This window comes from Psammomys obesus, unplaced genomic scaffold (genome assembly GCF_907164565.1).
Source record: "Psammomys obesus unplaced genomic scaffold, mPsaObe1.curated_primary_1811, whole genome shotgun sequence".
NCBI lineage: Eukaryota > Metazoa > Chordata > Mammalia > Rodentia > Muridae > Psammomys > Psammomys obesus.
In genome coordinates, this window is record NW_026585687.1 from 1,682,732 (window position 1) to 1,707,176 (window position 24,445).

General features: G+C 38.9%; 1 protein-coding gene and 1 pseudogene across 2 annotated transcripts in view; both read right to left on the reverse strand.

Annotated features, from left to right (window-relative positions):
• Zdhhc15 (zinc finger DHHC-type palmitoyltransferase 15) overlaps nt 1–24,445 on the reverse strand; it is a 139,032-nt gene that overhangs the window by 70,640 nt on the left and 43,947 nt on the right. For both annotated transcript variants that reach the window (XM_055592528.1, XM_055592518.1), the window contains exon 3: nt 6,264–6,358. In XM_055592528.1, coding sequence (XP_055448503.1) covers nt 6,264–6,358 — 95 coding nt within the window. The remainder of the gene's footprint in view (nt 1–6,263; nt 6,359–24,445) is intronic.
• On the reverse strand, nt 15,533–15,691 carry LOC129665943 (small nucleolar RNA SNORA70; annotated as a pseudogene).

Here is a 24,445-nt window from a genome sequence, read left to right on the forward strand (position 1 = left end):
AGACAGCATTTTTCTGGCACTATGTAAGCCTCATATTAAGGATTATAAAGAAGTAAGTTAATAATTGCATTTTGTATGAAGCAACTGGTGACTGATTGGAATGTTGTATTAGAGAAATTAATATTGTAGCTATTAAGTAGACCCAAAGAACTCTCCTTACATTTTTACAAATTTAAAATATTAAAGATGTAGTCAGAGCATTAGACATTTGCAATACTTGATTAAAACCTAAGATTATTTCATCAAGTTTAGGTCTACAAAATTTCTAACGACTTAGCCTTTCTACTGACCTAAAATCTTTCACAAATATGAGAGGGATACTTAATTTTTATTAAGCTAAAATTAATATAACATGGCATTTTATTTTATAAGGTACATTTTATGGTGCATTTAGCACAGTCATACTGTTTACAAACAAAACTATCTACATCTGCTCTGTTACACCATAGGTAGTTTTGTTTGTACACAGTATGAGTGTGCTAAATGCACTATAAAATGTACCTTATACTCATAACCAAACCTTGGGCAGAGTGCAGGGAATCATACGAAAGAAGGGGGAGTTAGTATGACCTGGAGAGGACAGGAGCTCCACAAGGTCCAAATATATCTGGGCACAGGGGTCTTTTATGAGACTGATTCTCCAACCAAGGACCATACATGGATATTACCTAAATCAGTGCTCAGATGTAGCCCATGGTAGCTCAGTATCCAAGTGGGTTTCCCTAGTACGGGGAATAGGGACTGTCTCTGACATGAACTCAGTGGCTGGCTCTTTGACCTCCCTCTCTCCCCGCATAAGGGAAGAGCAGCATTGCTAGGCCACAGAGGAGTACATTGCAGCCAGTCCTGATGAGACCTGATAAGCTAGAGTCAGATCGAAGGGGAAGAGGACTTCCCCTATTGGTGGATTTAAGAGAGGAACAGAGAGGAGATGAGGGAGGGAGGGTGGGATTGGGAGGGAATGAAGGAGGGGGCTACAGTTGGGATACAAAGTAAACTGTAAATAATATAAAAAATAAAAATTTAATTAAAAAAAAACAAAACTATCTAGTTCCAAAACATTTCATCACCCAGGGAGAAAATATTTTGTTTATAAAGCTGTCGTTCTTTATTCTCTAATCTCTAGGCAGACTATAACCAGTATTTGTTGTATGGAGTTTTGTCTATGAATTTGCCTGGAAAACAATATGGCCTTTGGTGTCTGGGGTCTTTCAATTACCACACTTCAAGGTTCATCTATGTTGTATCATATGTAAGTACTGCATTTCCTTTTATGGCTAATAATATCTTGGCATGCATGGATATACAATGCAGACATATCCCTCCATCTATTTTTCTACTGGTCAGTATTTGGGTTGTTTTCATCTTTTGCCTATGGTGATAAGTGCTGCAGTAAAGATTTGTGCAGAGTCAACCACCAAAGAGCATGCATGGGCTATACATAGACTCCTTACACAGATGCAGCAGATATGCAGCTTGGTCTTCATGTGGGTCCCCTAACAATGTGAGTAGGGACTGTTTCTGATTCCATGGCCTGCCTCTGTTTCACTTTCTCCTCGCTGAACTGCCCTGTATGGCCTCAGTGGGCGAAGATATGCTTAGTCCTTGAGACTTGAGGTGCCAGGGTGGGTTGGTACCCTTTGGAGGCCTCCCCTTCTCTGAGAAAGAGAGGGAACAATGGGAGGAGGGGAACCTGAGGGCAGGACTAATGAAGGAGAAGAGGGAGGGGGCTGGAATCAGGCCGTAAGTGATTAAATAAATAAATAAATAAAAACCTTGTAGCATATAAAGAAATTTGTGTACATATATTTGAAAGCTTTCTTTCAATTATTTTGACTACATACCTATGAATGGAATTTCTGGGTCACATAGTCACTCCATATTTAACCTTATGAGAGAAAGCATTACTATTTCGCATAGCAATCTGCTATTTTATATTCCTAGTCACATTTGGAAGAATCGTTAATGCTTGGCATTCTATAAACACTTGCCATTTTTCATTAATTCATTTGTTTATTCACTTAATGTCTTTCTTCTTGGTGGTTTTTGTGTCTAGATTTGAATCTCTTTAAATTAGTAGTAGTGCTCACGAACATTTCGTATCCTCAACAGTTAACTGTATATATTCTTTGGAGAAAAAAAAAATCATTCAAGATCTTTCCGTATTTAACAATTGTGTTAACTTTAGTTCCTGAATTACAAGAATTCATTATGTATTCTGAGCAGATGCATGAATTGAAAATATTTTCTTTTACATACATGGTATATACTCACTTATAAGTAGATTTTAGCCATATAACACAGGAAAACCATATTACATTCCACAGACCTAAATAAGCTAAATAACAAGGAAAACCCTACGGAGGATGCTTAATTCTAACTCAGAAGGAGAAATAAAAGATACCAGAAGTAGTTGAAGAGAGAGAACAGGACCAGAGCCTACTATAGATGTCCTCTGAAAGACTCCACCAAGCAAGTGATCAAAGCAGATGCTAAGACTCAGTCAAACTTTGGGCAGAGCACTGGGAGTCTTGAAGAGTCCGGGGATATAAGGACCTGGAGGAGACAGGAACTCTACAAGGAGACCAACAGAGGCAACAAATCTGGGTCCAGGGGGCTCTGCAGAGACTGCAGTGTCAACCAAGGACCATGCATGGAGAGTACCTAGATCCCCTGCTCAGATGTAGCCCATGTGGATTAGTCTCCATGTGGGTTCCCTACTAAGGGAAGTGGGGGCTATCTCTGACATAAGCTCTGATGCCTGCCCTTTGATCACTTCCTTCGAGGTGGGGTGGCCTAGCCAGGCCATAGAGAAAGAGGATGCAGGCAAATTTGATGAGACTTGATAAGCTAGGGTCAGATGGTAGGCAGTGAGGGCTCCCCCTTTCTGTGGTCTAGAGGAGGGGGATGGGGAGAAGAGGGAGGCAGGGCGGGACCAGGGGAGACAAGGAAGAGGGTTACAATTGGGATATAAAATATGTAAATGTAAATTTACTGTTTGGTTTATTTCCCTGCTAACTGTCATTCTGTCAAATTGGCCTTATATCACTTCATTATATGGTTCTCTAAAACATCAAAATAGATTGTGATATTTATTCACTTAAGTGTTTTTACAACTATAATTTTTCTGCTTGATTGTATCCTATAAACTTTATTATGCCATGTCTCACTTTCATTTCTCCCAAAGTCTTTTTAAATTTTCCCGTCATTTCTTATTTGATCCATTGGTTCAGATTGTGCTTAATGGTCAAGGTACATAGAATAAGAGACTGCCATAATGAGACAGCCATTTTACATCTTTTTCTCCCAAGGCTCAGGAATCACTGAAGAAAAGGGGCCAGGAAGACTGTAAGACTCAGTGGTGGTGGATGTATACATTAAAGCAGTGTTTTTCATACACAGTAAGGTTGTTGCACATATGCACTCACAGTTCTCGTGGTGGCTTAAGACAGACCGAATCCTAGCTTGGAGAAGGGAGGGGGCAAGAAGTCCTATCTATAGCTGAGGATATTGGCAATTGATAGCTTCTGGAAGAGAAAGAATCCATATTCCAGTGGATGCCCAAACATTAAAGAGTAGTACATGAGCAGCACAAATGGACTCAATATTTTTTTTTTAAGTATGAAGAATTGAAGTTGGGTGGGTAGGGAATGGGGTTAGATCTGGGAAGAGTTGGGGTGGAGCTGAATACAATCAAAATACATTATAAGAAATAGTCCAAGAACTAAAAAAAAGAGTGTGCTTAATTTCCCCACACTTGTGAATTTGTAGTTTTCTTTGTTTTCTTAACTTCTGGTTTTATTTCACTGCATTAAAAAAAAAGTACTTTATAAGGTTTCAATGTTTTAAATGTATCAACTTCTATGATGGTCTACTAGATTGTCTGCATTGGAAAATGTTCTACAAGCAATATGAAAAAAAACCTACATTCTTCTATTTGGGAGTAGATTGCTTAACGTGTGTCCTTTCAGACCATTTACTTCTTTTTGATCCTCTGTCTGCTTGCTCTATTCACTACTGAACATGTAGGACTAAATGTGTTTTTAAAAATCTTTTTTCATCTTATATCCCGAATGCAGTTTCCCCTCTCTCCTCCCCACCAAGCCCCCCTCCCATCCACTCCTCATTCCTCTCTCTTCAGAAAAGGGCAGGCTTCCCAGGGATAGTAATCAAATATGACATATCAAATTGCGGTAGGACTAGGCCCAAATCCTCATATCAAGACTAGACATGGCAACCCAGTAGGACAAAAAAGGTAGCAAAAGCAGGCAGAGACAAGCCCCACTCCCACTCTTAGGAGCCCCAGAAGAACCCCAAACAATAAACCATAGCATATATGCAAAGGACCTAGGAAAGACCCACACAGTTTTTATGATTGTCACATCAGTTTGTGAGCCCCTACAGGCCCTACTTAGTTGATTTTGTGGGTTGTGTAGGCTCCTACAACCCTCTTACAATCGTGTGGAAGATTCTAGGAGCTTTGTTTGATGTTTGGCTGTGGGTCTCTGCATCTGTTTCCATCAATAACTGATGGTTGTTTTGTTGTTGTTGTTGTTTTTTTTTTTTTTTTTTTTTTTTTTTTTTTTTTTTTTTTTTTTTTTTACTGTTATTGCAGAATGGAATTGTTTAGCTTTTGCTTATTTTTCAGGTTCATTTTTAAAATAGCTTTAACATATTGATCAACTAACCCTTTATTTGTTGTGGTGCTAGAGACTGAATCCAACAACCTGTTAGCTAAATGCTCTATCACAGACCCACATAAAGCACATTAACCCCTTTGTCAGTACATTTTGTATTTCTTTTTCTCTTATGTTTGACTTAACTCTCCGAAAGTAAAATCAAATACAGAGCCTCACACTTGCCAGAGAAGCACTGTATCTCTGAACCACAACCCCAGTCCCTCTCTCTCTTCCCTCCTTCCCTTCCCTTCTACTTTATGAAAGTTGCTTGTTTGAAATAGATACCCTTGCTTTCTTTTGATTATTATTTGCTTTATATATATCTATATATATCCATTTATTGTCAACTTATTCATGTCTCTGGTACTAATGCCAACTCTATTATACAGAGAGTAAATATAGATCTAATTTTAATCTATGTTGTTAATCTCGGGCTTTTATAATACATTTTCTTGAAACAGGGCCTCACTATGTAGCTATAGTACATGTGGGTTTTATGTTCACAGATATCTACCTGCCTCTTCCTACAGAGTGCCAGTAGTAAACATGGCACCACTACTCCTTGTCCCATAATACTTTAAGTGTTATTGACTTTTTTTTAATTTTTTTGAAATAAAGTCTCACTGTATTGCCTAGGTTGCTTTCAAATTTGTGGCAATCCTCCTGTCTCAAGCCTCTAGAATTTTAGGATTATAAGATGAGCGACCATGTCTAGAAATCTCAGCCTTTTAACTGGATATAATAATCCATTTATAATTTAAGCATTTAGTAGAAAAGATACTTGGCAATTTGTTCATTATTTTCTTTCTGTATTACTACCTTTCCCTGTGCTTTAATTTTTTTCTTTTGTGTTGTCTTGATCCACAAAGGAGATGATTTTAGAACAGTATTGTTTTTTTCTGTGTTAATAGCTTTGGTAAGGTCTCTACCATTGTTTCTTTCTACTTCTAAATCTAATTTGTTTTAAAGTGGTTACAGGCAATAAATGCCTGAGATGATCACTTTTCTGAACTCTTTAAAACAGTGCAAGAAACACCTGGATTCAAGAGAGCATAGCTTTAAAAAGTTGGATTAATCATTGAATTTTTCTTAGAGTTGCCTTCTAGTTTTCATTTGCTGGATACCATTATAAAATAATACAATTTCATAGAATTGAACTAGATGAGGTCTCAGAATCGAAGTGGCTTCTAGTTTTAATCAGATTCCCATTGCAGACTGTGGTTTCCTAGTCTTGAAGATACCCAAGGCTGCTGATTGCGCAAACTCCTTCAATAGCTTAGAATACCCTTCATTAATTCCTCTGAGTGAATCCCTTTTCGTTTACACTAAGCAGATCAAGGTGGTGTGTCACTGAAGTCCCAGTTACTCAAGAGAGGTGAAGGAGGATTGCTGGAGGCTAGGAGTTCAAGACCAGGTAGGGCAATACAATCAGACCTTGTCTGAAAACAAAACAAAACAACAACAAAACAGCCTAAGTTTCTTTTGAATGGAATGGTTATTTCTTTCTCCTTTGTCCTGTTCTTGTTTTGTTGGTATCTTTAGTTTCTTTTGTTTTTAACTTTGTGAAGAAACAAATATTCTTACCTTCTGGTTTGGCTGCTGTGGGAGTGTAAAGATAGACTTCCAGTAGGTCCATGCAAAGAACACAAAAATGGCATGATAGAGTATGAGGTAGATAACTGAAATTAAAAAAAAAAGGTTTATACTTTTAATCCATTTTTCAGAGTTTAAAAGAACAAAAATAAGCAATACATGTCTCACTCTTCGTCCTATTATTATGTACTTTCTGCTATTACTATGAAATGTTGACTGCTACTATTGTCCCATTCACAGACAAGAATACATGCAGAACAACAAATTTTGAACAAAAGACTTTCAGAAGTTATAGCCTTTCAAAGTTTTCATGTGATTCTGCAAGTACAGAGAGGAACTCTTTTATAATAATATATAAAACAATATTTTAGCCAGTTGCCATTATCTCTGCCACCATGGGTGCTAAAAATGCTATGAGACAATTTACACTTCATTAGAGTTTATAACATGCTTTTCCCAAAAATTATTAATTGTGTGTGTGTGTGTGTGTGTGTGTGTGTGTACATGATATAGCACACATGTGACATTCAAAGGACAACTTGTGAGAGTCAGTCCTCTCCTTCTACCATATGGGTTCCTGGGATAGAATGCAAGTTATCAGGCCTGGCTGCAAGCACCGTTACCCACTGAGCCATCTGGGCTGCCTACAATATATTTTTATATATGTTACATTATTTTATTTTCTTAATAACTTTGTTGATATAGACAACCGTATAGGGTAGGTCAGAGACAGATAGTTCATTAACCAAGGTCACACAGTCAGTAATGTGTAGCCTGACCTTAAATACAGGACTTCTGATCCTAAATCCAAAGTTCTTTTCAGTAGCTCCACTGACTACACAGTTTGCAAATTATACGTTATACCTTTGAAACAGCTGTACACATGACTCTCCTGTCTGTCTTCTCATACTTTTTGCCTTTTAAACAGCTCAGTTTTAGTATTCTCCACAGAGCATGTTACACGATGGAAAGTCACTTTAGTGTTTCACTCCAAGTCCTTGAATGGCATGGTCTTATCTCAATGCATCAAAAAGACTAAAGAGAATGAGGTAATTCAATACTAAGTTCACAAGGTCCAACCTCTCATACATCTACTCTTTCAGTCCCAGCCCTTTAATACAAGACTGGTTATGCATGAGATTATAAAACCTCATTTTAAAATTCAAGAAATGCAGCATAAAAGGCAAATGTTTACTCCACATATACATTTCATTTTTCACCTCTTCATGTCAAAGGTGTGGATCGCTCCACATGTTCTCACCGTTAAATGTTTATATAGATTCATGAACACAGTAAACATGACAGCTCAGCAATGTCTAAAAATGTAAAAAAATGTCTTTCTTGTAAAAAGATATTCACACAGTTCAAAATTTGAGGTAGGGGAAGGTATACAGTGAAATCTTTGTCTTATTCAGTTACATCCTATGTAAACAACCAAAGACATCAGATTCTATATTTGTAAAACAGCCCCAGGTGCTTTGTCAAACACAAAGAAGTAGTCAGTACACAATGTTTTGCAACATACTTTTTATTGATTATTTTATTGGGAAATTGTTTCACTTTCTATAACTTCAAAAGAGTGAACTTTTTTATTTTCTTAAGTCTCAGAGGAGAGTTTAACCCTAAATAGGATATCTATATCATAGCCCTTCCTGCCAAGGCTAAGGAACTTTCATGGAGGGAGTGCAGAAAGATTGTAAGAGCCAGAGGTTGTTGAGGACTGTTCCAAAACATTGCTTTCTGACACAACAGGGCTTTTGCACATAAGAATTCACAGTGTTACAGTTTCAGAAGATGTGTACAAGACTAAGCCATCCAAAATCCCAGCATGTACTGGGGACAGGCCCAAGAGGCTCCACTTTCCCACTTGAGGAACTACTGGCAGTTGGTGGCAGCTGGGGAAGGCAAAGTCAGCTTTCTTCAAGGATGTGATCCTTACCAAACTCTTCACACTCCAGTGGGTGGTCCTGCACCCATATACATACATAGAGGTCCTACATATTATACTGCTTCTTTAACAAAAAGAGTACAAGAAGATGGAAAAAATTGGTGGGCGGTAAAAGAAGTTGGAGGAGAGGTAGTGGGAGGGAGATTTTATCAAAACATGTTGTACACATTATAGCATTCTTTTTAAATTTTTTTTATTAATTACAGTTATTCACTTTGTATCCCTCCTGTAGCTCCCTCCTCCCCTCCCAATCCCACCCTCCCTCTCTTTTTCCCACCCGTGCCCCTCCCCAAGACCACTGATAGGGGTGGTCTTCCTCTCCTTCCTTCTGATTCTAGTCTATCAGATCTCATCAGGAGTGGCTGCATTGTCTTCCTCTGTGGCCTGGTAAGGTTGCTCCCCCCTCAGGGGGAGGTGATCAAAGAGCAGGCCAATCAGTTCATGTCAGAGACAGTCCCTGTCCTCATTACTATGAACGCACTTGGACACTGAAATGTCATGGGCTACCTCTGTGCAGGGGTTCCAGGCCATCTCCATGAGTGGTCCTTGGCTGGAGTATCTGTTAGGAAACGTGCGAATGTGAAGGTTACACGCGGGCTACAAATCATGCCACGAGATCGGTTCCACGTGGGAGGTTTATTAGGGGAAGGGGGGAGAAGGGAGCAGAGACAGAGAAAGGGAGAGAGAGCGGGAGAGAGAGGAGAACAGAGGAAGAGGAAGAGAGAGAGTCAGGAAGCAGAAGAGGAAGAAGAGAGAGAGGGAGCAGAAGAGGGAGAAGAGAGAGAGGGGGGAGGGTTCCAGTTCTCTTATAGGGTGATCAAGGGCATGCGCAGGTAATTCCAGGTGGTCAGGGTGTCTTTACAAATGCCTGATAACCGGTCTATCAGGTCCCTTGGAGCTGGCCATAGAAGTGCCTGCTTACTGATCCCAACATTATCAGTCTCAGAAAAGACCCCCGTGTCCAGATTTTTTGGATCTGCTGCTCTCCTTGTGGAGCTCCTGTCCTCTCCAGGTTTTCCTATCTCCCACTTTTTTCATAAGAATCCGTGCACTCTGCCCAAAGATTGGCTATGAGTCTCAGCATCGCCTTGTTACATTACAGGGTAGAGCATTGCAGAAGCCCTCTGTGGTAGGCTCCTGTCCTGTTCCCTGTTTTCTCCCTCCTCCAATGTACATCCTCTTTGCCTTTATGACTGGGGATTGAGCATCTTAGCCAGAGTCCTCCTTCTTGATTAGCTTCCTTAGGTGTACAGATTTTAGTAAGTTTATCCTATATTATATGTCTAATATCCACTTATGAATGAGTATATACCTTGTGTGTCTTTCTGCTTCTGGGATACCTCACTCAGGATGATCTTTTCCAGTCCCCACCATTTACCTGCAAATTTCATGATTTCCTTGTTTTTAATTGCTGAGTAGTATTCCATTATGTAAATGTTCCACAATTTCTGTATCCATTCAACTGAGGGGCATCTGGGCTATTTCCAGATTCTGGCTATTACAAATAAAGCTGCTACAAACATGGTTGAGCAAATGTTCTTGTTGTATATTTGAGTGTCTTTTGGATATATGCCTAGGAGTGGTATAGCTGGATCTTGAGGAAGCGCTATTCCTAATTGTCTGAGAAAGCACCAGATTGATTTCCAAAGTGGTTGTACAAGTTTACATTCCCACCAGCAGTGGAGGAGGGTTCCCCTTTCTCTGCAACCTCTCCAGCATGTGTTGTCACTTGAGTTTTTCATCTTGTGTAAGGTTTAAGGTGAAATCACAAGGTCGTTTTGATTTGCATTTGCCTTATGATTAAGGACGTTGAACATTTCTTTAAGTGTTTCTCTGTCATTTGATATTCCTCTATTTAGAACTATCTGTTTAATCTGTACCTCATTGTAATTGGATTACTTGATTTGCTGCTGTTTAACTTCTTGAGTTATTTATAAATTCTGGATATTAGCCCTCTGTCAGATATAGGGTTGGTGAAGATCCTTTCCAAGTCTGTAGGCAGTTGTTTTGTATTGACGACAGTGTCCTTTGCTTTACAGAAGCTTTTCAGTTTCATGAGGTCCTATTTATTAATTGTTGCTTGTAGAGCCTGTGCTGTTGGTATTCTGTTCAGGAAGTTGTCTCCTGTGCCAATGAGTTCTGGGCTCTTACCTACTTTTTCTTCTAACAGGTTTAGTGTGTCTGGTTTTATGTTGAGGTCTTTGATCCACTTGGACTTTAGTTTTGTGCAGGGTGATTAAGTATGGATCTATTTGCATTTTTCTACACATAGACATCCAGTTAGACCAGCACCATTTGTTGAAGATGCTATCTTTTCCATTGTATGGGTTTGGCATCTTTGTAAAAAATCAGGTGTCCATAAGTTTGTGGATTTATTTCAGGGTCTTCTATTCGATTCCATTGATCCACCATTCTGTTTCTATGCCAGTACCATGCAGTTTTTAGTATTGTTGCTCTATAGTACAGCTTGAGATCAGGGATGGAGATACCTCCAGAAGATCTTTTATTGTAGAGGATTGTTCTAGCAATTCTCAGTTTCTTGTTATTCCATACGAAGTTGAGAATTTTTCTTTCCAGGTCTGTAAAGAATTGTGTTGGCAATTTGATGGGAATTGCATTAAATCTGTAGATTGCTTTTGGTAAGATGGCCATTTTTACTATGTTAATCCTGCCAAGCCATGAGCATGGGAGATCTTCTGATATCTTCTTCTAATTCTTTCTCCAGAGACTTGAATTTTTTTTTCATACAAGTCTTTGACTTGCTTGGTTAGGTTCACACCAAGGTACTTTATGTCCTTTGTGGCTATTGTGAAGGGTGTTGTTTCTCTAATTTCTTTCTCAGCCCTTTTGTCTTTTGTATACAGGAGGGCTACTGATTTTTTTGAGTTAATTTTGTATTCAGCCACTTTACTGAAGATGTTTATCAGTTGTAGGAGTTCCCTGGTAGAAATTTTGGGGTCACTCAGGTATACTATCTTATCATCTGCAAATAGTGATACTTTGACTTCTTTCTTTCCAATTTGTATTCCCTTGATCTCCTTTAGTTGTCTTATTGCTCTAGCAAGGACTTCAAGAACTATGTTGAAGAGATATGGAGAGAGTGGGCAGCCTTGCCTTGTCCCTGAGCATTATAACATTCTTAAAGAATAAGAAAAGTTGCATGTGATTTTATTGTAGCAAGAATTGTATAAGCTATTGAACCAGATTGTCTTCATTATAAAATTTAATTTTACTTTCTATTGTTAATACAAATACTGGTCCCATGAATATTTTATATACATGTTATCAGTACATGTATAAAGAACATCTGTAGAATCAATAGGGTGGTGTTGACACACATCTTTAATACCAGTTCTTGAGAGGCAGATCTCTAAGTTCAAGGCCATCCTGGTCTACAGATTGGGGATAACTACAAATACACAGAAAAACCCTGTTTCAAAAAACAAACCAAACCAAACTCTGTAGAACCAATTTGCTGTATTGAAACTGCCAGGATAAAAATTATGCCTTTTTTTTCTGATTGTTTTTTAATGTTTGATATTATAACATTTTCACATTTCCATCTCCCCTTTCCTTCCTCCTTTTCTTCCTCCAAGCCATCCCATATACCCTTCCTTGTTCTCTTTCAAATTCATGGCCTCTTTTTCATTCATTGTTGTTATATGCGTGTGTGTGTGTGTGTGTGTGTGTGTGTGTGTGTGTGTGTGTGTGTGTTTGTATGTGTGTGTTCAGGGTTGAGGCCTTCTGGGAATTCCCCTGTCCACTTTGGCATGTCAATTGTCATTGTTCAGCTCTCTCTCTCTCTCTCTCACACACACACACACACACACACACACACACACACACACATATGTGTACACACAAACACATATTGTTTATTCCTGTGTATAACTGCTCTGTATGTATAATGTCATCACCTGAATATATATTTTCAGCACTGACCATTTGTTATACCAAATGCTGTGTTCTCTAGAGGAGACTATTTCCCACACTCTTAGCTTTTTAGTTACCTGTAGCTCTCTGTGTAGGGTTGAGCCCTTCTGGGCTTTCTCCTGTCCACTTTGGCATGGTAATTTTTGTTGTCATTGCTCAGCTCATTTTTAGAGTCATGTTCATGAGACACTATGCATATAGCTTTTGATACTACTAGCATACATAATCACACATAAAATTCCCTGATCTTCTGGCTCTTACAACCTTTCTGCCCCTTTGTCTGCAATGTTCCCTGAGCCTTAGGTATAAGAGCTGTTTTGCAGATGTATCCATTCAAATTGGGCTCCACAGCTATTGTCAAATTGCTATTAATAACATTTACACATTTTGCTCCTCCACCAAACTCCACTCCAGCACCCAGGTTCCTAGCCAAGCTCCTGCCTGTGGGCCACCAACACTCCCTCAGTGTTCATCCAACCTACCCTCAACAGCTCTTCCCTACCTTGTCACCATATCCAGTTCCACACCTCATGTGGAAGCCCCTTATTCCACCAGAGGCCACACTGGCAATCAGAATCCCAGAAAAGGCCCCACCTGAGGACCACCGACATTCCCCCAGCACATGCCCAGGGCCCAGGCTATCTCAAACAGCTCCCCCTCCTCAATAGCCTGTCTTCTCTTCATAGCTCTATCTCATTTTACACCCCTGGCTGAAACTCCCTGCCTCAGGCTACAATAACACAAGGATCCCAGATACAAGCCCCCACCCTGCCCAGTACATGCCCAACCTAACCTCAAAGATCTTTCCTATCCTTGTCACCCTATTCCAGTCCATGCCTCTTCCACCAGAGGCCATGCTGGCACCCAGATTTCCATGTAAGCCCCTTGCCTGTGGATTATAAAAACTCCACCAGCACCTGCTCAAGCTACTACCCTCAAGAGCCCTTCTTTTTTTTTAAACTTTTTTTTATTAATTACACTTTATTCATTTTGTATCCCCCCATAAGCCCCTCCCTCCTCCCCTCCCGATCCCACCCTCCCTCCCCTTTCTGCATGCATGTCACTCCCCAAGTCCACTGATAGGGGAAGTTCTCCTCTTCTTTCTGATCTTAGTCTATCAGTTCTCATCAAAAGTGGCTGCATTGTCCTCTACTGTGGCCTGGTAAGGCTGCTCCCCCCTCAGGGGGAAGTGATCAACGAGCAGGCCAATCAGATTATGTCAGAGGCAGTCCCTCTTCCCATTACTATGTAAACCACTTGGACACTGAACTGCCATGGGCTACACCTGTGCAGGGGTTCCAGGTCATCTCCACGAATAGTCCTTGGTTGGAGTATGATTTTCTGGGAAGTTCCCTGTGTTCAAATTATCTTGTTCTGTTGCTCTCTTTGTGGAGTTCCTGTCCCCTCCAGCTCTTACTATTTCCCACTTCTTACATAAAATTCCATTCACTCTGCCCATCAGTTGGCCATCAGGCTCAGCATCTGCTTTGACAGTCTATTCAAGAGCCCTTCTTATCCTCATCTGGCCTACACCTGCTCCACCAGAGGCCACAGTAGCACCTAGCACCCAAGGTAGACTGCTTGCTGGTGAACCACTCCCAGTATCTCAGTACCTGATCCACCCTCCCTCCCCTCCTTACCACTATATGGCATGCATCAACTACTTCACAGAATCCCCAGCCGGAATAGATGCCACCCAGCCATCAGATGTCCAGCCTCCAACTCCAGCAGAGATCCTCTACTCAACCACAGAAAATTCCAGTCAGAATACCAGAGAGGAAACAGAGACTAAGGAACTAAGTACCCATCGAATGATGTCAAACTCAGAAGTCAGCACCTAGACATATAATTACCCCAAACCCAGATGCCTAGATGACAGTGTAAGAACAAAATCAACAACAGCCAGGGCAATATGCCACCACCAGAGTCCAGCTATCCTACTACAACAAGCCCTGAATATTTCAAACAGCTGAAGCACAGGAAAACCACCTTAAAACCAACTTTATGAAGATGGTAGAGGTGCTTAAAGAGGAAATGAATACATCCCTTAAAGAAATTGAATAAACAGCTTAAAGAAAGGCAAGAAAAAAAAAAACCAAACAGTTTAAGGAAATTAATAAAACCATTCGAGACATTTTTTAAAAGTTAAAAAAAACCCACAAACTAAGGGAATTCTAGAACTAAAACATCTAGGTAAGTAAACAGGAATTACAGACTCAAGCATCACCAATAGAATACAAGAGATAGAAGAGAGAAACTAAGGCACTGAAGATATGTTAAAAGAAATAAATACAGTGGTCAAAGAAAGTGTTAAATTTAAAAAAATTCTGACAAAAACATCCAGGAAATCTGGGACACTAAGAAAAGACCAAATCTCTGAATAATAGAAATAGAAAGAGAGTTCTAGCTCAAAGGCCCAGAAAATCTTTTTAATGAAGTCAAAGAAGAAAAATGTCTTAATCTAAAGAAAGATATGCTTCTAAACACACAAGAAGCTTACAGAGAACAACAAATAGATTGGACCAGAAAAGAAAGCCCCATGCTACCTAATAATCAAAACACTAAAAACTAATAAAGAATATTAAAAGCTGCAAGGGAAAAAGGCCCAGTAACAGATAAAGCAGTCCTATTAGAATTACACCTGACTTCTCAGTGGAGGCTCTAAAAGCCAGAAGGGCTTGGACGATTGTGCTGCAGCCTCTGAGAGACCACAGATGCCAACCTAGACTACTATATCCACCAAAATGTTTGCAATCACCATAGATGAAACAAAAAAAAAAAGATATTCCATGACATTCAAAAGGGTTGAATTTGTAGACAGATATTGTTTAAATTTGTCATGGAAATTCAACCCTACAAAAGGTACTAGAAAAGAAACTCCAACTCAATGAGGGTAACTGCATCCATAAAAATATAGGCAATAAGTAATCTCACACCAGTGAAACCAAAAGAATGAAAATACACACACATCAGTAACATCAAAATAACGAGAATTAACAAGCACTGGTCATTGATACTGCTCAATGTCAATGAACTCAATTCCCCAATAAAAAGACACAGAATAACAGAATGCATGTGAAATCAGGATCCATCCTTCTGCTATATACAAGAAATACACTGCAACATCAAAGATAGACATTATCTCTGAGTAAAGGATTGGAAAAAGATTTTCCAAGTAAATGGACCTAAGAAACAAGCTGGTATAGCCATTCTAATATCTAACAAAATAGACTTCAAACTAAAATTAGTCGAGAGGTAGAAAGGACACTTCATACACATCAAAGTAAAAATCAACCAAGTTGATATTTCAGGGTTTTTTCATTATATATTTCTTTATAATTTCATAACATAATTTTCAAGATATTTCAGTTTTTTTTTAAACCGTCTCCAAGGTCTCTTTGGCAATCTGCACATTCAACAGGCTGCATACACTACTAAGGAGGATGCTATTTGCAACCATTGCACATTGATATTTTATTTTTTAACATCTATATCCCAAATATAAGGAAAAAAAACTACGAAAGCTTAAATCACACATTGACCTTCACATATCAATAGTGGGAAACTTCAATAGCCTAGTCTCATCAATGGACAAATCATCCAGACAAAAACGAAACAAATAATGGAGCTCATAGAAGTTCAGAGCAAAATGGACCTAACATATCTACAGAACATTTTACCCAAACACAAAAGAATACACTTTCTTCTTGGCACCTCATGGAATATTCTCCATAGTTAACCCATACTCAGTCACAAAGCAAGTTTCAGCAGATACAAGAAAATTAAAATAACCCCTTTCATTCTATCAGACCACTATGGATTAAAGCTGGATTTCAACAACATAAAGTCTACAAACTCATCAAACTGAACAATTCTGTACTGAATGAAAAATGTGTCAAGACAGAAATAAAGAATGAAATTAAAGACTTTCTAGAATTCAGTGAAAACGAATATACAACATACTTAAAAAGGGACACCGTGAAGAATTTTTGTACCACTAAAGGACTACATAAAGAAATTGGAAAGATTGAATACTATCAACTTAGCATAACTAAAAGCTCTAAAAGAAAGAAAAGCAAGCTCACCTAAGAGGAGTAGATGATAGGAAATAATCAAACTCATGGTTGAAATCAATAAAAGAGAACAATACAAAGAATCAACGAAACTAAAAGTTGGTTCTTTGAGAAAATCAACAAGATAGACAAATACTCATCTGAGCTAACTAGAAGACACAGAGAGAATATCCAAGGTAACCAAATCAGGGATGAAAAGGGGGGACATAAAAACAGACATGGAGGAAATCCAAAGAATGTTTTACTTAAAAAACCTGTACTCCACAATATTGGAAAACATAAAATAAATGGATAATTTGCTCAATAGAAACCACTTGCCAAGTTAAATAACGAACAGATAAACAATTTAAGATTTATTTGTATGAACATTAGTGTTCTGTCTGTATGTCTGTGCAAGGGTTCCAGATGCTTTGTAACTGGAGTTACAAATAGTAGTGAGCTGCCATGTGGCTGCTGGGAATTGAACTCAGGTCCTCCGGAAGAGCAGCCAGTGCTCTTAACCACTGATACATCTCTTCAACCCCCAGATAAACAACTTAAATATAGCCTATAACCCTCAAGGAAATAAAAACAGCCATTAAAAGTCTCCCAACCAAAGAAAGCCCAGGGCCAAATGGTTTTAGAGCATAATTCTAACCAGACTTTCAAAGAAGAGCTAATAACAATGATCTTCAAATTATTCCACAAAATAGAAAGAGAAGGAACACTGCCAAGCTCATTTTATGAGGCCACAGTCACCCTGATACCCAAACCACACAAAGATTCAACAAAGAAAATTGCAGATTATTTTCTTCATGAACATTGATTAAAAAAAATACTCAATAAAATACTCTCAAACCAAATCAAAGAACATACCAAAAAGGCCATCCACCATGATCAGGTAGGCTTCATTCCAAAGATGCATGTATGGTTCAACATATGAAAAAAGAATGAAACACACACACACACACAAGATTATTTCATTAAGAGCTGAAAAGGCCTTTGAAAAAATTCAATACACCTTCATATAAAAGTCCTGAAGAGATCAGGGATACAAGGGGCATATCTAAACATAATAAAGACAATTTACAGCAAGCCAATAGCCAACATCAAATTAATTGGAGAGAAAGAGACACAAAGATATTCCGCTAAAGTCAGGAACAAGACAAGGCTGTCCACTTTCTCCATATCTGTTCAATGTCGTATTTAAAGTTCTAGCTGGAGCAATTAGACACCTAAAGAGATCAAGAAGATATAAATTTGAAAGGAAGAAGTCAAAATATCATTATTTGCAGATGATATGGTAATATGCATAAATGACCCCAAAATTTCTGCCAGGGTACTCCTACAGCTGATAAACAACTGTAGTGAACTGGCTGGATACAAGATTAATTCCAAAAAAGAAATCAGTAGTAATCCTACAAACAGGCTGAGAAAGAAATCAGGGAAACCACATCCTTCACAATAGCCAATAATAATATCAAATATCTAGAGGCAACTCTAACCAAGCAAGTGAAAGACCTGTATGATAAAACTTCAATTCTTTGAAGAAAGAAACTGAAGAAGATATCAGAAGATGGAAAGAACTCCCATGCTCATGGATCTGTAGGGTTAAATAGTAAAAATGGTCATCTTACCAAAAGCAATCTATAGATACAATGCAATTCCCATCCAAATACCAACACAGTTCTTTACAGACCCTGAAAGAAAAATACCCAATTTCACATTAAATACAAAAAAAAAAAACAACCCAGAATAGCTAAAACAACCCTGTATAATAAAAGAACTTGTGGATGTATCAACATCTCTGAAATCTCTTATTTCAAGCTCTACTACATGGCTGTAGTAATAAAGAACCACAAGGTATTGGCATAAAAACAGACAAGTGGATCAACGGAATCGAATAGGAGGTCCAGACATAAATCCACACACCTATGGACACTTGATTTTTTTTCATATATAAGCTAGAATTATACAATAGAAGAAAGCATTTTAATGGTGCTAGTCTAATTAGATATCTGCATGTAGAAGAATGCAAACAGATCCGTATCTATCACACTGTACAAAATTCAAGTGCAAGTGGATCAAAGACCTTACCACAAAACCAGATACACTAAACCTGAAAGAAGAGAAAGTGTGAAATAGCATTGAACACATTAGCACAGGAGACAGCTTCCTGAACAGAACACCAATAGTGTAGGCACTAAGATTGCAATTAATAAATGTGACCTCATGAATCTGAAAAGCTTCTGTAAGGCAAAGGACACCAATAAAACAAAAATAGAAAAGATCTTCACCAACTGTACATCTGACAGAGGGTTAATATCCTAAATATATAAAGAACTCAGGAAACTAGACATCAATTAACTAAATAATTCAATTTTAAAAATGGGGTACAGACCTGAACAGAATTCCTAATACAGAAATCTCAAATGGCCAAAAATCACTTAAAGAAATGTCCAAAATCCTTAGCCACCAGGGAAAAGCAAATCAAATTTACTAGCACATGATGGTGAAGATGTAGAGAAAGAGGAACACTACTCCATTGCTGGTGGGAGTGGAACTTTGTAAATTCACCATGAAAATCAATACGGAGTTTCCTCAGAATGTTGGGAACCAATCTACCTAAAGATCCAACTACACAACTCTTCTCCATATACCCAAAGGATGCCCAATCCTACCTGAAGGACACTTGCTCAAATATGTTCACAGCTGCTTTATTCATAATTGCAAGAAATTGGAAACAACCTAGATGCTCCCCTCCCCCCAAAAAAATGGATAAAGAAAATGTGGTACATTTACACAATGACATATTACTCAGTAGTTAAAAACAGAAAACAAAAACAAAAACAAGACAAAAAACAACCTCATGAAATTTGCAGGCGAATACATGAAACTAAAAAAGCATCCTGAGTAAGGTAACCCAGACCCACAAAGACAAATAGGTATGTACACACTTATAAGTGGACATTAGCTCTAAATTAAAGGATAAACATGCTACAATCCACAGACCTAGAGAAGCCAAATAACAAGGAGAGCTCAAGGGAGGGGGGATGCATGAATCTCCTCAGGAAGAGGAAATAGAATGGATTTTGCTGGTAGAGTAAGAGTGGGTGGGGGCTGGGGACAGGAGGGTCCCAGGCTTGCCGGTGGTTCGGTGTGGGAGGAAATGGAAGAAGAGAGTACTGGGAGAGCCAGCTGGAGTTGGGAAGCATTTGTGGGGCAATGTAGAAACCTAGTGTAGTGGAAACCCCCTGGAATCTATGAGAGTGGTCCTAGCTAGGACTCCTAGTAAAGGGGAATAGGGAGCCTGAACTAGCCATTCTCTAGAACCAGCAAGGCTCATAGCAGTGGGGCTGTGCCATAAACCAAGTCTCAAGACCTTCACCCTATAAATTGTCTTGCCTGCAAGATATGCTGGGATAAAGGTGGTACAGACTTTGTGGGACTGGCTATCCAATGACTGATACAACCTGAGGTCTACACCATGAGAGGGACCCCACACCTGAATGGGGGTGGCCAGGAACTAGAAGCAGCTCAGAGATCCAGCAAATGAACTAATTAATTCCTAATGATATTCTGCTATAATCATAGATCAGTGCCTAGCTCATTTGTCATCAGAGATCCATCCTCTAGCAACTGATGGGAGTAGATGCAGAGTCCCACAGTCAAACACTAGGAGGAATCAAGGGACCCCTACAGAAGAGGAAGAGGAAGGTCTGAGCTAGGTCCTCTGTACATATGTTATGGTTGTGTAGCTTAGTGTTCTTATGGGACTCTAACAGTGGAAGTGGGGGATATCTCTGACATGTTTACCTGTGCTTGGGACCCTTTTCCTCCTACTGGTTTGCCTCCCTCAGCCTTGATTCTGGACCCATCCTTCTTACAGTTTGTTATGGCAGTGTTTGGTTGATACATCCCTAGGAAGTCTGCTCTCCCCTCCTCTCTTTTTTTTTAAGGAAAAAGGAAGAGGAGTGGGTCTAGAGTAGAAGGAGATTGAGGTTTTTGGGAGGAGAGGAAGGGAGGCAGGAGGTTGAAGGAGGAAGAAGAGGAAGTAAGGGAAACTGTGGTTGGGATGAAACATATATATAGAATGAAAGAAAACATAATAAAATTTTTATATACATTCTTTATTTACATTACTTAAATTTTTATGTACATTATCACCAAGACTTTACAGTAATAATAATAATCTCTTTAACATGTTATTCTTTGCTAGCATGATTTTGTTTCTTTGGTTTTATGGGTATCATATAGGAAAAAAATCCATTATTATCTTAGAAAGAAAGAGTGTTGTTCATTCATGTTAATTTAGAATGGAATGGGAGTATGGAATCTTTGGTTTTAAAGAAATTAGAATATGATAATTTTATGCTTCTATTGTCACCATGCACTTTAATGAGATTAAACCTGTTTGGTTACATGAAAGACTAAAAACTAAACTCCTACAAATGACTCCTACAATATCCCAAAGAATATATCATATCTTTTATTTCAAATGAGATAAAAAATGCAGCCCTCTTATCCTGTTGAACACGAGACATTTTCACAAGGGACAAATATCTGTCACGCCTGATTGGGGGGGGGGGCTACAGGCGGCAAATTATACGGCATCCAGTTAAGTCCTAAAAACCCAAGACTACAATTCATATGTTTAAAAGGCAAAACCATCTATCCCATATTAAAAAAAAATGGGGAGAAGGCAAAGATAGCCACAGCAAATGTAAAAACCCAGGTACAAGATTTGTATGGTCTACTTAAATTCTAAAGGTAAAAGGAAGTTTATATAAAGTTTGGCTATAAAGGCATAACCACCCATTCCATATTAAAAAGGAGATAGGATAAAAATAGCCACAACAAATATAAAACTTAAAAATTCCTGGATCAAAAACTGTCATCTACTGTCTCTTTAAGGGGGACTCTTAAACCCACCCACAAACAAAAGACAGCTTACCGCAAGCATAGGAAAAACAAAGGGAACAAACTTAACAGTCCTGGCTGCTGCTAAGGTCTATCTCCTGGGAGACACAAGTGGTGCTCCTTTCTGCTGCCCACTGGTTCAACATTCACAGAGCAACAATAATGGCAATGGCTGCAGAGATACGGCTGGTTGGAGAGGCAAAACAGGGAGACAGACAGACCTCTAGACTGGAGCTAGGCTAGAGTTGCACCTAAAAACAAAACAAAACAAACAAACAAACAAACAACACCACAGTAGAGGGTGTTCGGATCCCTTTTGGCTTTGTTTTGGTTGTTGTAGTCATGGAGCTGGTTACAGTGTGGGTCTCTGTTTAATGGTGATGGCACTTCTCCATGCCTTTTCCAAGAAAGTTCAAGGGCAAAGCGGGGAGAAAGCCAAGGGATGGAATACTAAGTTACGACAATAAAAAGGGCACTCTTCCCAATAGAAAATAGATTGGTTGTGGGTGGAATTCAAGGTTCTCTGGCTGCAAGATGCTTGTCATCTCTTTCTAGGAAGGGTCCGCCTATATACTTTAGCAACATCGAAATTCCAAAAACGAATAAAATGGACTTTGCTTGTCACAGCCTAAATTAGCACAACTGGCCCAAAACTTAGAACTTTCTTTTCCCTTTGCTTGATTTCCAGTTAAAGTCTTTGAGTTACAATGATATGGAGTTGAGATAAGATATTTGAGCGGGATGGCATTTGATGGGGGCTGAGAGATGGATGGGGAGGTTATGGAGATAGCATAGATGTAAATATCTGCCTAGCCCAAGGTAAATAAGGCAATTATAAAATCTAACAGGTGTCTGTGTCTCATTGTGATAGTGTGTTAAATAATACTATCAGAATTAATTATAGGGCTAATAATAATAAACACTATATAACCCAACACCATTTCATTTTCAACAACAAATACCCTTTAAATCATACTTTACCATAGTTTGGTGGGGGGGAATAAACTCCCAGCAAGATAACCCAGGCTTAAAACCTAAAAATATTTAGAATAGCAGTCCAAGTTCTATTACACACTAATACTTGGCTTAATTGTGAAACTGGAAACAGCTGCATATCATTCCTCTATCCAAGGATTTATAAGGTGTGGATTTTTCTGATTGACAGAAAAGGAGGAATCCTGAGGCTAAATAACAAAGTCACAGTTATTCAGTAGATAGAAAAATAGGGACAATTCTATGGATTTTGTAACAATCTTAGAGAGTTGGAGGAGACTATAGCAAACATTTAGTTCTGCCTTCTCATTTTGTTATAATGGAGGTCCAGAGAAGGTAAATGATTCAACCAGGGTTACCCACTGAGGATATGGGACTAATGGAATCAGAATCTGGGTTTCCTCACTCCCAATCCAGAGCCCCTTTCCTTAGAACAGCAAATCTCAAATTTCACTGTGCAGGGTGGTTGACATGGTTAAGTGGATAAAAGCAGTATTTAAGCTTAAAGTCTTGAATTGGATCCCTGGGACCCGAGTGGTGGCAAACCATCTCCTAGAAGCTGTCTCCTAATATCCACATTCCCTATGTGGCACACGTGTAAACACACACACACACACACACACACACACACACACACACACACACACACGCATGCATACACGTGTGTGTAATAAGAATGTAAAGATGTAATAAAAATTCAGTGTCTATCCTTTACCGAAGACTGAATCATTATCTGAATTGTAGAGTTCAAAAATTTAGCATCCCACCCTCATGTCATTCTGAAGAACCCGGAGAAAACAGTGCCTTTAGGCCATCTGGTTCTTCAGTCTATCACTGAAAGGAGGAAAACTGCTCCAACATTCCTGGCAGAAAATAACTTCATCTTTCCCAGTGCTTTGAAGTGACTTTTCTTGAAATACAGAGAAAGCTCATGATATTCGGGTTTGTGCATCCCTCTGCGCAGACACTGTTCCTGAGCTTTGATTTCAAATACGCGCTTGTCTAGTTTGTTTGGATTAAAATAATTTCTCTCATGTGTCCGCTTATCTTTGGATATTCCTTGAGACAAGTTCTCATATTGTAACTCAAACTGTCCTGAAACTCACTATGTAGCCAAGGCTGGCAATTTTCCTCCTCACCCTCTCAAGTGTTGTAATTGCAGACACAAGTCACCACACCTGGCTGGCATACTTTTTTTTTATATAATTAATTTTGTGCCTAGAATACTCATCCTTGCAAACCACAGGGGCACCGAATCTTTTTTAAATATATTGCTCCAGTGAGGTTTCAAATCACTAGAGTAATCAAATAGCTTGTGAACTATAACCCTGAGCTGTCATTACTCACTGACATTGAGCTGAAATGGGAAAGCATCCTTTTTATTTTCCTTCAGAAAACAGACACAGTGGAGCCCTTCGCTTATCTGGAAGTGATTATTTGTGGGCAGCAGAAGCTACTGGTGTTAGCATTACAACATGAAAGTCCAGAGACTTTCAATTGTCTTTTCTTCTTTCCTTTCACCAGATGCAGAGTTTTTCAAGACTACCAGAATGTGGCCAAATGCTAAAGAAAAAACTCCTCTAAGCGTGCAGTTCTTCTGCATTTCATCCCTGTGTTGTAATGTGAATAGCCCATTATGGGAACAGCTTCTGAAATGAGAATGACTACTTAAGCACTTTCCCTAAAATAATGCCTCATAAACACCTTGATAAAAATTATGGAAGCTAAAATTACATGTTGGAAGTAGCATTAAGAAGTTGTTGTTAGCAACATCTTTGGACAGTATGCTTCTTTTTGTTTTGCTCTTAGGAGGTAGTGGGAAATGTGTATGTGTGTCGAGGCTGGGGGAGGGGGGCGGGGGAGACTTGTGCATACATTCTTGGGTGCTTCAAAATGGATGTGATAGACTTGTGAATGCAGCAAGATGAACAGCAAAGTGAGAAAGTAAAGCGGCTTTCCTGCACATTCTCAGACACACAAATGCCAAGACTATTACTGTGGCAATTATGTAACATACCTTTTATTCTTCTTCCTTAAAAGCTATTGTTAGAGACCCTTTAGCTTAAAAAGAGATTATTTTCTGTAACATCTTTCATACCAGTTGATGACTAAAAGCATTTGTGTTGGTAGTGAAGTAAAATTGGGGGAGAGGAGTACCTTGCAATTATGCACTGTGATTCAAATAGGAACAGCAGTTGTCGATCTAGCAATTGAGAGTCCTTATTAAAATCTCCACTTTGGCTCAGGAGAGAAATCCTCATATTATGATAACGGGGAAATCTGTCAGCTAGGCAGTGACACTTCCTTTTTTAATTTTATTATTTTTT